The sequence below is a fragment of the Haliaeetus albicilla genome, chromosome Z (genome assembly GCF_947461875.1).
Source record: "Haliaeetus albicilla chromosome Z, bHalAlb1.1, whole genome shotgun sequence".
NCBI classification, from domain to species: domain Eukaryota; kingdom Metazoa; phylum Chordata; class Aves; order Accipitriformes; family Accipitridae; genus Haliaeetus; species Haliaeetus albicilla.
In genome coordinates this window covers 13674763-13687745 of record NC_091516.1, presented here as the reverse complement: position 1 = coordinate 13687745, position 12983 = coordinate 13674763, and the positions used below count along the sequence as shown (strand labels likewise).

Sequence of the window (12983 nt, the reverse complement as noted above, 5' to 3'; positions counted from 1 at the left end):
ATGGGTTGGTGGTCTCAGTCCAGTTCTTGATGGATGACTGAATGTCCATATTTCCATAATTACAATGACGCAGGTACTGGATGAGCAGAGACAGAGGCTGAAGGCTCAAACAGTCTAAACTGAGGTGTTTTAGCTGTGAAGCCACCACTTCTGAATAAACTGGTCTTTAATCCATGAAAGTGCTTCAGGAATATGAGGAGCCAAAATAACATGTTCAGAGCACTTTGTTGTGCAGCATCACAATCCTTGCACCAAGGGTGCTTCACATTTCTAGTATTTTTACACCACTCACTGAAAACTAGGAAGAGAAACAGCGATCAAACATCAGGCGACACTCCAAGGAGAAGAAAAGGTGTATACACAAGTGTTTGCTGGTAACTGGGTGTCAGACAAATGCTTTATTAGGCAGGCAGCATACTGCTTGGATGACATTACCAATTCTTGAAGGATTTATAATGTGCTGTTGAAAACAGAGATTTAAACTAAAATCTTGCAAAGACTTAAAAACCGCATGTTTAGCTTTACACCTCATAGGTAGTTTAACTGAGGTCAATGAAACTATTCACTGTGGAATGCTAAGAAGGTGTGTAAATCTCTGCAGCATTAAACATTTTGCTTGATTATCTCCCCAGGGACTGGAAAAGGGGATTGGCAGCTGTCAGACATATAGGCTAAACCAGCAGTTTGTGTCTTTGAGTATTGGCCTAATTGAAAAACAACATTAAAAACTGTGGAATAATGCTGACCTTTTTTTCCCAACTTGCAGCGGGTGCCGTCCGGCTCCGAACTCCTTCCTGCAGTTCCCCCCAAACAATTGAGATTTGCTCACCCGTGGCTAAGAAAAGTGGGCTCGTTTTGACTGTCAGAATAAGTTTTTTAAACTGCTTTTAAAAAGGGGGGGAGGATTTGGCACAGCTGGGGGGTGTCGTGTACGCGCAGAAGGCTCGAGAGCAGACCCTCTGCCCGGCTCGGGAGGGGGCTGCACCGCCGATGATGCTGCTGCCGCTTCTCCTCCTCCCCGCCGGCTGGAGGACCCGGTGGCCGCAGGCACCTCGTAAGACGCTGCCGAGGAGGGGAAGGGGCTTGACGGGTCCGGGGTCCCTGGAGGCGGCGCGGGGGGGATGGGCGGGGGTGCCGGGGAGGCGCCGCATGGGCGGGAGCGGCCGGGGCAGCGCCACCGGCGGGGGGTGGTGCCGGTGCCGGTGCCGGTGCCGAGCCGGAGCCGGAGCCGCCGCGGGGTGCGCGGCGCAGGGGCGGCGGCCCCGCAGCCCGGGCGGGCGGCAGGTGGGAGCGGAGCGGAGCGGGCCGGCCCGCCGGCGGTGTAGCGGGGCGGGGTGGGGAAGGGAAGGGATGGGCTGCGCCCCCAGCATCCACGTCTCGCAGAGCGGCGTGATTTACTGCCGGGACTCGGACGAGTCCAATTCCCCCCACCAGACCACCACCATCTCGCAGGGCACCGCCACCCTGCACGGCCTCTTCATCAAGACAGACGCGGCCGACTCCATCCCCTCCGTCCTCGCCTACCAGAGCCGGCAGCAGCCGCCGCCCTCCGCCGGCCCCCGCCGCAAGGAGCGCAGGGAGCCCGGCGCCTCCGCCCGGGCCAGGGCGACCCGCTGCTGCGGCGTCGAGGCGGAGACCCAGACCCAGACCAGCAACGCCAGCGTCCAGGTAAAGCCGCGGCCGCTGCGGAGCGGCTCCCCGGAGGGGCTGGTGTGGGTTCCCCGCCGGCCGCGGCCGAGGGAGGACGGAGCCAGAGCGTTGTCGTGTCGTGTCCCCCCCCCGCCGCCTCCGCGGGGGAGGGAGATGATGCTTCGGCAGGCGGGATGCAGCTGCGAGGAGCGGTTGCCCTGGTGCCCACTGACTCACCGCAGCTGCGGCGGCCGGGCCGGGCCGGGCCGGACTGGCACTGCTGCGGGGGGGCCGCCTCGCCTGCAGCCCCCCCACCCCACCCCCCGGGGGGCGGGCGCCGGCCGCCGGGCCCTTCGGGGTCCCTCCGCCCCGCGCCCGCAGCCCTGGGGTGGCTCCGGGTGCCCCTGCGCTGAGACCGCTCGTGGAGTCACAGCTGCGGGGGGAAAGGGTTTGCTCCGAGCTGCGTGGCCGAGGGCAGGGAGCGGGCGTCTGCGAGAGGCGTTAATACGCCGGGGCTACATCTCGCCCCCCCCCAATTCTCAACAGCAAAAAGCCCGTACTTGCTGTTGGGTTTTCTTCACCCCTTTTTCTCCCGGCCGCCCCCCGTATCTGGATAGTATGAACTGCCGCTGCTAGGCGTGGATGTTCAGCTGAGAACCGGACCGCTGTGGTTCGCACAAGTAGGCAAACACACCTTGCCGGTGTAGGGCTAGGGGACACCCCCGGAGGGGCGGGCCGGGGCTGTGCCGGTAGGGTCATCTCACTCCAAATCTGGAGGCTTGGCTCCTAAGGCAGGCACTGCTGCACCCTGCTCGTCAACACCTTCCCTTAAAGTTTAGCGGCTAAGAGAGAGATGATCGCGCCGGGTTTCTCTCTCTCTCTCTCTCTCTTTAGTATCAGAGTAGATTGTTCATTGATTTCCCTGAAAGTTTTCCAAGAATTAAATTTTGCTTTGTTGCCTCAGTCCGAAGTTTATTATCAAAACAGATGGTGTCATGAACCCAGCTGCACCCTAAGTCACCTTTCTGCTGTACTACTAAAGGAGGGTATCATGTCATAAAGTAATTCCATGGGCTTAAATAGATCCTGGTATTTTGTTAGACTATAATTAAGAAAATAAAAGATTATATGATCTTCTTCTATAATTTAAAAAATCCAGAAATCATATAAGGTAGACATAAGTGAGAGAGATCACACAGGAAAAAAAAGCCCCACCACCACAACCCATAGCCAGTTTGTCTGTTCAAATGCTGAGAAACTTGTAGAATTGTCTGTGATTACATCGGCTGTTTTACTCACTCGGAAGCAGAACCTGCATAATCAGTGACAGGGACAAAGTCTGAGCAGGACTGGAGTAAAAAAATTACTACATTTCTTGGATTTGAGGATTCTTTTTTACATTTCAGAGTGGAATACTTAAGATGAAATACAATTTTTTTTTAATGTAGAAGAGAGCAAAATAGAAGTTCTTGCACGATTCTTTGAGATTTGAAAAAAAGATTTATTTTTTTTAAAGTGATAATGCCCTTTTCTGTTCTTATGAATTGTTTATTATTTGTTATTACATCATGTGCTCTTATAAACAAATATATTTGTCAACTTCCTGGTTATTAAAAGTTAATGTATTTCAGATGTTTTTGAACTTTATAATTGACACTGTAATATTATTTTTGGATAGTTTCTGTTCTTTTGACAGTTTTCCTTAGGTCACAAGCACCTAAGGAAAATGATGGGGGAAGTTTATTGAACAACTGCTTCAGTGATATAGTAGAAATGTTTCCATTCTTACAAGAATTAAGATCTGTAAAATATTTTATATCATTTTAAAACTTCATTCTTGCTGCTACTTGGGGCACGATTTCGTACAGGTTAATATCATACTTGAGTATTTGTCTGACCAAAGCAAGGTTGGAATATTACAGAACTATCATAAAGGCAAAATAGTACTTGGTACCTAATGAGCTATAAGAAGTGGAAAGGTATGGAAAGATGGTTCTCCAATAGTACATGATAACAACATTTATTTCCACAGAAGTTCAAAAATGAAGAAAAGTATTAGTTATTTTGATACAGAAAAAGTGTCTAGTAGTACCACCTGGTTTTAACTGCTGCAGTGCTTGGTTGCACGTATTAGCTGTGTTGAAACCTCATCTAACTGTATTTAGGGGATAAAACAAATACACAGGTCAAATGGCTATTAGCACTATTATATATTAATATAATATTCCAGTTGTGTAACTGCTCAACCAACTTAAACCGTGCTTCTTTGTTTGTCTTCATTTTCTGTTCTAAACTGTTCTTTAGTTCTTTACACAATCAAGTATTGCATTATTTACATCTGACCCTATCTTTATACAATGTTTTAAAACTCATCCATACCATAATATTAAACTGGCATTAAAAGAAATCAACCTGTAATGATTTCAACCTGACACAATTCAAATAAAAGAACAAAAACGATCCTATGTCACTTAAAATATATGGCTTACCTAAACCTTACTTTTTAAGTCCATCTAATCTGTATTCATTAGGGTGAGGTCAGTGTTGCAAAGACAATTTTTTTGTTTCCTTTTCTTGTCCTTTCCTTAAGAAAAAGTTCTGACTTGTTCAGGGCATTGAGATGTGTTGTTCGCATCCTGTTCACACTGGTTATGAGTAATCATTCAGCAGTTCTAGTGTGTGTGTGTTTCTTTGTGGATCTCAAAAGCTTGGTAACAAATATCTACAGGTTACCTGACAAAGATCTTAAGTGGACTTGTCAAGTATTATAAGATGCGTCTGCACCCTAATTTGGAATAGGACCCACAATTTCTAGTGCCCAGCCATATGCTGTGTTACTAAGGTACTTGGGGAGAAACACTCAAGTAAAAACCAGACATTCCTGGCCCACATTCCCTCCTTAATAAAACCAAACAGTATCACAACAGCAAACAGTATTAATATCTCAAATTCTACATCAGCTTTAGGAAAGATACAAGACATTTAGCTTACATCACTGAAACATAACATTGAACATGAGATGATACTGAGTGTGTAACAGCTGCTTGACCCATTGCTCAACTATTGCTAGTTCTGAAGTGCAACAGTACCAGCCGTTTAGCAAGAAGTAAACAGCTTCTTGAACACTTCCTTGGAGACTTGAAAAAATAATAACAGTTTAACTTATTTATGATTACAAATACATCATTTAATTATGGCCAAATACAAATCTTAAGCAAAAGTGCATGCATAGATACACTTCTCTTGAACATCTTCATACTTAAACATTAGCCAAACTTAAAGACTACAAGAACAAAAAAGTTTTAAGGCTCCTGTTGCTAACATATAGCCTAGTGGGGAGAAAAAAAAAGCCCTCTGCAGTATTCTATTGATTATCTTATTTTTCTTCTTGAAATGACAAGAACAGCAGGTGTAATGGTTTGGTTCTTCTTATGCTGTGTTCTTTATGAAAGAGAAAAACCTGTTTATGAACCTTTCTTCAAAGTCAGTCACACTAGGAACAGGTTTTGGCAGTTTTCAGGCTTTTCTATAGCAAAATAATTATTAGAAGCAAAGCTCAGAAATAAGAAGAAATACAATTGGACAGTATCTCTTACCACTGTTGGACTGTGTTAAATTACAAGGTGGGAGCACTAAGGAGAAGGATGCACCCCAATATGTCAAGCACCTAGCTTTTACTTTTTTTTTTTTTTTAATCTGGAGGAATAGGAAAAAGGATGCAGCTGCCAAATAAAAATACAAAGTGCTATGGAGAGCATTGAGAAATCCAGGTATTGAGACAGTTGCATCATGTCCACAGGTCCTGGAGAAATGCAACCATAAGCGTTGCCTTGATTTCAAATACAATTCTTCTCTTTAAAGCAGTACAATGTATAAGAAAAGCCACTGTACTTCTGGCACTTCTTGTTTTGTTTGAAGTGAACTGCTGTTTAACTGGCTTCTAATATGTTCTGTAGAACATGGAATGTACCATATGTAGGGTAAAGTTGGAAAATAAACCTCCCAACTCTGTAACTTAGTGTGATGAAGGTCCATTTCACAACTCCATAGGACAGCTAAGACATCAGAGTCCTCTTGAACATACTCTGAGGCTGCAAAGCTGGCAGAAAAACCTTAGGGCAGGCCAAAAAGTGTTGAACTGTGTTACAGTGCAGAGTCTTTTTGATTTAGGCTAGCTGTTCTCTGAGAGGTGCTGACCTGAATAACTCTTACCATAAAGAAAATTGCTTGTATAGAAGTGCTTTTCTTGGACTAAGCTCAGACTTCCTAAATGAAGACACTAAAAGAACTTTTGCAAAGATTTGCTGCTCCATATCTGACCTTTCCATTCCTCCTTCAAATGGTACAGGTAAACTTCAACAAGCACTCTAGTTGTGCTCTTAAGCAATGCTAGCCAGGGGAAGTGTTACAGAATGGAGAAAACCATTTCTTCAGAATATAATAAACCACTTGACAAAGGAAACAGAGCAGCCAGGTAGATTAAACTTACTTGGTATTGAGTCACACAACATTCTGGACTTCCAAAACTGTTCTGGGTGATAGGCATTTATATCATTAAATGTAAAATGCATCCTTCCTCCACCACCACAACCACCCCACAGCCCCCCGCCTTAGTTTGTATAGGAAGAGAGAAGTGTTGGGAGCTGGAAGCTTGTAAAAGAACAATAAGCCTCAACCATTTAGGCATTGAGAGTCAACAGGAGTCTCAATACCCCTGCACCCCTCTAAGTCCTCCAGTAAAAAGTTATTTTGGAACGTTTGCTTTCAGTGCCCAAAATACCAGTTTTAGGTAAACTGAGCATTAGTAGCATCTGTCTTCTACTTTGTACTATTTGCTATGCACAAAATGAGACTCTGAGGTTTTACCTTCTAAGGAGCTTAATGTGGATCTTTTGACAATTTGTAATGCTCCATGATCATGCTGAATGCAGAGCAGAGGGATTTCAAATAAAACTGACCACACAGCTGAAAGACATAATGCAAGCTGAGAAGTTGTGCCATATACCCTGGAGAATAGTGCATGCTCTTGGGATGCACAGACAGGTTTGAATTCCTGCAGCTGAGAATGCTCAATGATCACTAGGGTGTGATACAGAAAATGGGCACACAGTTTCCCATTCCTTTCCTTCAGGTGAGGAATAATCTAGTCATCTATCATACTTTAGGTAGTGGTGTAGACAGCAGAGTAACTGAGCAGGTTTAGGTTGTGAAACTAAACATCACACCTGCTCTGCGGGTAGTCTAAGAGAGAGGCAAGGCTACCAAACATCTCTTGTAGACATTTCCTTTCAGCTGGCTTGAGTGCCCCCTCTGCACCTTGGACACCTATCGCATTGAGATGATGGGGTTGCCCTATTTGCTGTAATGAGCATTTAAGCACCTGACTCACAAAAATGTTTCCAGTTCCTGGTGGGGGGTCCTTCAGCTTCTCTGGGAGTTTGTTATTTTAGCCAGGTTGCTGTACCTCTTCTAAGTCCATGAGTTCCTAGAAAAGGTAGTTGTACCAGGGTGGATCATACAGCATAGGCATTCCTGAAGTAAGGAGTAATGGAAGTGCATGTTTTCAATAACTTGGGAATGTTCTGTGAAGTAGTCCTGAATTTTGTGTAATGATATGTGAAGCCTGTAGAAGTTAAAAGGAGTGTTGTTTCTAGATCCTAGTGATTTCTGAAATGCTCTGTGCTCATGGGTAAGCTTGTCAGATTAATGCAACCAGAGATGGAGACATTCATAAGCCCTAGTCCTATACGCAAAAAAAAAGAAGCAAAGTTAGGAATTTAATTTGTTGTTTTGGTTTGGTTTTTTTTTTAATTAAAATCTTCACAGTATGAGGCACAGGGGCTATTTGCGTGACTACTCTATTCTCATTTTGAATGATCTGTGTGTTCCCTCAAAAGTGTTGCTTGAAAATTCAAGTCCAGGAGAGTAAGATTTGCTGAAAGTCTAAGTAGTGGTGTGAAGGGAAACCAGAGATGGAAAAGAAACCATGCTTTGGGTTAAATTTTCCTCTTGCACCAGCTGCATTTCTGCCAGATCTCAGGGTACTTTACTTACCATGCAGAACATTCCCTGACTGTATTTCCTGTCTGCATGTTGGTCACTCCTCTTAATTTTTTGAAAGGTTCAAGTCTGTCTCAGTTACAGGGTTTTTCAGTGTAGCCCAAAGTGAAAGATGCATGGTGTATATGAAATTTGTAGAATTATCTTTAATGTACATGTAACTTTTCTAAAATTGCCTTTACCAAAGGCTGTACGTACCTGTGTGGTTGGTAGGAAATAGCATGTGAACTGTTATGGTGTAGCAGGGTTTAACTCTTTGGGGGTAGTGTTGTCATGGTAACCAAACAGTATTTTCTGGACTTCAAGGTAAGTCAATGGTAGCAGGATTACGGCTTCAGAAAATCATCAGTCACCTTTACCAATGTAAAGGTTGTGGAATGCAGCACGTGTGTTTGAAATGTATCATTTTGTGGTTGAGGGCATGAGCTTACAGTAACAACTGCCGCCTGATGATCTCTTGTGTAGTACCGTCTCCCTCTGGCCCCGTTTAGTAGGTGCGTTTCTGGCCCAGTAAGTCACCAGCCTTGCAGGGCAGCAACAGCTGACTGTCCCCTTGCTTCTCTGAGAGCATCTTCTTTGGGGCAATTCTCACAGGCCATAAAGTGTGATGAGCTCCCACGACTCCCCCAAAACACTGGTGCTTTTGGCTTCTGAAATTTGAGTTACCCTTCCTTTTGTGTGAAGAAGTAGTGCTGTCCGGAGATACATTATTAATTCTGAGTAAGATGGCATGCTGCACAGCCTTCTGCAGATAACTTTCTTCACTTGAAAGGACCATTAGTCCATTTGCTCATGAGCTTTATTTCTCCCTTGCAGGTCAACCATTTGTGCCAACCACTGCCCCAGCCTTCAGCTTCCAATTATTTATAAATGTCTTTCTCACCTGTATTGTCAGCTATAAAAGAACAAAATGTATTAGAGACATTCTGTTCCTTTAGACTGACTCTGTGAATAGATAGTTACTCTGGAGAACTGTTAAAAAAAATCCCTGTACATCTCTACCCACTGATTTGGCCAGCCAGTGCCAAATATTTCATATCTTGAATACAAAAAGGGTAGAGCTTAGATTTATTAGTCTCAATATTAAGCTCTTAATACTGTGAGTTACTCACTTTGAAAATACAGAACTAATTTTGATGTAGATTTACAATTTGTTGATCTCTTGCCCTAGATTGATACTGCATCTGAAGAGGCAGTTTGCTTTCTAAAAGGATAGGAAAACTGGGCTCATGTCAGTTGGTTTCATAGCATGGAAGAGTGGAGCCAGAGTTGCAAAGATCTGGGCCGCCTCGACTCCAGCATACAGAATTCACAGAAAATGCAGTCAAGTGTGAGCGTGTGTATAGATGCTATGAAATTGTGCTTAAATAAGAAATCCAGAGAAACAACAGTTAGCTGAGAGACTCTGCATTAGTAGGGTCAGTAATGTCCACTGCAAGGTAAGGCAATGAGCTGAAATGGGCAGAATGGAGTTTTGAAGCAATGTAGCTATTGGAAAACAAGCTATTCAACAGCTATTTATAAGCCTAGGATAACCTTTGCTCACAGCCAGGTTGCATGTAGTGCTGTAACTTGTTAGATTTAATTACAATTTACTTGTCTATATTTGGAGGGGTGGAGTCTGTTTCCTTTCTCATTTTATGCATGTTTTAATCAAAATAGTGATATACTTACCAGCAGCATACATTTTAGTGCTATTAAAAAAAAAAAAAAAAAAGAGCTTAATCAAATGTGGAATTGGGCACGAGGTCTCTGAAGTCAACTTTGGAGCTGCTTCCAGCACTCCATTTTCCCTTTCCTCTTACATCAGCCATTTTCCCACGGGGACAGCAAAAGAGGCTTTCTTTTTGCCCCTTTGCAGATTTGGAAGGCTGTCTGAAGGCACTGTGAACTTGAATGTTGTCAATGATCGTCATTTTCCTGCAGTTATGTTTAATAATCATTGTGTCCATTTATGAAAAGCAACTTATAAAGCCATTGTGCTAGCCAGAAAACCAAGAAATCTCTTTTAGAAAAGGAGGGGGGAAATGAGGCTTTAACTTTTGTGTGTGTTCATTTCCAAAGTTAATCAAATTTCTTTTGAAACTCAGAGACCCTAGGGTAGGTGGTAATGTGGTGGCTAGGGTGTTTTCTGGGGAGGAGACACCCAAGTTCAATTCCCCATTTTGAAAGAGTCTGAAGAGGTTCTTCCACGTGAGTTCACTGCCTCCTGTCTCCTGGACTGTTGGCTGTTGTGTTTTTCTCTTCCTCTTGGCTCTGAGACCACTTCCCTGAAATCCATCCTTTCCAAAGAGTCCCACCCTGATGAATCGCTACTTCCTCCTGTTGCAAAGAAAGCCATTTCCTAAACAGATGTTTAATTATATTGGGAAATAACACAAGTTGTCAGGAAAAGGTGGTATGTTCCATTTCAGAATAAAACCATTCACATGTATTAAATGGTTCAAGCTGTGCTTTTGTGCCAGGCAGGGTTGTGACTCGTGGAAGAGGTAACTGCCATGTCAAACACCTTGCTGCAGCTTCATTTCAAGCTGCTTCCCTTTTTCTTAGATTGCAAAGTGAGGGAAGCCAGGATAGCAAGACATCTCAAAAGTTTTGATTTCTTTTGTTCTCGTGGATGTGGTCAGTGGGTTGTGGACATGGTGCAATGGGCTGCAGCTGCTGGACAGCGCTTCTGTCCCCATGGAGATCTGGACAGCTGCCACACTGCACTGGTGGAAACCTGGGAAATCTTTGGCTACCTTTGTTCTGGAGGTTTTTGCAGACATAAAAAAGGTCAACTAGAGTACTATGAGGGTGCAGTGGATGGTTAGAGAAGAGATGGATGAAGTGAAGAGCTGAGATGGGCTAAGCAGAGTGAGACATCATAGTTCAGGTGAAAAGGAAGTAATCAATCTAGCCTAAGTTGGGGTTGTTGTGGAAGCAGCATCTGTTATGGGCTGGAGGAGGCCAGGACAGAAATTTAAGCCAAAGGGAGTGGGGCTGAAGGCGCGTGTGGGTAGAGAGGTGTTTTGGGGAAAAAAAAGATTTGTCTTCGTGGCACAGGATGCCGATGACACTTGGAAGTCTTGAGGAGATGTGAAGTCTGAACCTAGTGATTTCTGTCCAGATCTTATAGTTACATGACAAAAATGTAGCTTGCAACTCAGTGCTAAAAAATTTTGTGGATTGTAGCAATCATCTTGAACATGCTATTTCTGGAATTTATTTGTGGTAATCTTAATCAGCTTCTAAAACAATTCAATCATACATTGGCTTCACTGCAACAGGAAATGAATAGATGGTGTTCTGTGTTCCAAAGTTGTAGTAATGTATCCATTGCTGCCTAAAGTCACCTAATAGTCTTTGCTTTTCTGTGGTTTTATTTCCCAACTGTCATGGGTTAACCCCAGCCAGTAACTAAGCACCATGCAGCCACTTACTGCCTCCCTCCCCGCCAGTGGGATGGGGGAGAGAGCTGGGGGAAAAAAAAAGTAAAACTTGTGGGTTGAGATAAGAACAGTTTAATACAACAAAAAGGAAGAAACTAATAATGATAGTAGCAACAATAATAAAATGACAATAATAAAAGCATTGGAATTTACAAAACAAGTGATGCACAATGCAATTACTCACCACCCTCTGACTGGTGCCCAGTTAGTTCCTGACCCACCCCCCCCCAGGCCAACTCCCCCCCAGTTTATATACTAGGCATGACGTCACGTGGTATGGAATACTCCTCTGGCCAGTTTGGGTCAGCTGCCCTGGCTGTGTCCCCTCCCAACTTCTGGTGCCACTCCAGCCTTCTTGCTGGCTGGGCATGAGAAGCTGAAAAATCCTTGACTTTAGTCTAAACATTACTTGGTAACAACTGAAATCAGTGTTAACAACATTCTTCTCATACTGAACCCAAAACGTAACACCATACCAGCTACTAGAAAGAAAATTAACTCTATCCCAGCTGAAACCAGGACACCAAACCATCACAACAGCAGAGGACTCCTTCTAAATGTCTGTAATTTAATATTTGAGAGCAAGAGAGAAGTATCTAATGTTTGTCTAGACAAATTGAAGACTACTAACCAGTCTGTTTGCCAGTGCAAGCTCTATACTCTTGAAAGGAGAAAAATTCTTAGCTTCACACATTTTTTCTCCTTGTCTGGAGTACTGCTCCAGACAAACCATGCTGGTTTGTGTGGTTTCATGATAGTTGGGGAAGAAGTCTGGTAGCTAAATCTGTGCTTTTACTACAAGACAGGTAAAGGAGCTTGCTGGGAGGGTCTTGTCCTGAAGAGAGCTTTGACAAAAGGGGGGAAAAGAACTGCCCCCCCCCCAACCACAAACAGACCAAAACCACCCCCAAACAAAAAAAAAATCCATGAAAACAAAACCCCACCAAAACATAAAAGCAGCAACAAAAACCCCCAAACCACCAAGCAGGGCATAACAATCACAATAGTTGTAATATGGAGATAATTCTGGTACAACTTTGTGAAATGGCAGCATATGGTCCTATATTCCAGGCCCAGATAGGATTTTGCCAGGAGAGGACTCACACAGTGTATTAGCTCTGTGGGTCTGGTGCATGGGAATAAATTTAATCTTAATGGAAGTTTTTTTTCTTTCAAAAGTGACTTTGTATAAATGTTGTTACTTTATTTGGTGCAACAGTGCATTCTGGCATTCTTCCTTGTTTCAATGTGACAGAGCTACTACTCTGGTCCTTCAGATGGGCTTGGAGTGAGCAACAGAACTTGTTTGTTTCTCACACCATTAATAGACTGAAAACTGTATGTTTGATAGATATTACTAAAGACTCAAGCTCAAGACAAGAGTTGTGCGAGTCTTTAAAATATATATATTTAAAATTACATCATTTTAAGTTAGATTCTCTGCATCCTCGTGTTAGAGATATCAGACTTTTTCTTTCAGGTATGAAGCCAGCTGTTTAAGAAAGTGAAATATCATAAAATTATCAATAACATAAAAACTAGTGGGACTGATCAGTGTTACACTCAACCGAAAACGTGAGTATATTGTATGACCTCTGGTAAGATCCTGCAGTGAATTAGATCTATATGATTCTCTGGGGGATTTGGGCCCTCAAATGTAAGCGGAACAAAATCTTGTATTTCAGTGTGTTGCTGGGTTTCATCCTAATACTTACCATTTTGTCCCAACACATGCTTACAGAGTTCAGGAAGAAAAACTAGCAGGTGATGAGAAACTCTCTTAAAAAAATAGTTCAGACCAATAGTTTTAGACTTAGGGCTTACATTTGTTTGTTTCTTTCCTACCGTATCAACTTGGAAGGT

At 43.5% G+C, this 12983-nt stretch overlaps 1 protein-coding gene across 2 annotated transcripts in view; it reads left to right on the top strand.

Moving 5' to 3' along the window:
• The first annotated feature begins 1270 nt into the window (after positions 1 to 1270).
• Positions 1271 to 12983, top strand: part of PDE8B (phosphodiesterase 8B) — a 79030-nt gene continuing 67317 nt past the window's right edge. For both annotated transcript variants that reach the window (XM_069776290.1, XM_069776289.1), the window contains exon 1: positions 1271 to 1668. In XM_069776290.1, coding sequence (XP_069632391.1) covers positions 1351 to 1668 — 318 coding nt within the window. In that variant the 5' untranslated portion in view covers positions 1271 to 1350. The remainder of the gene's footprint in view (positions 1669 to 12983) is intronic.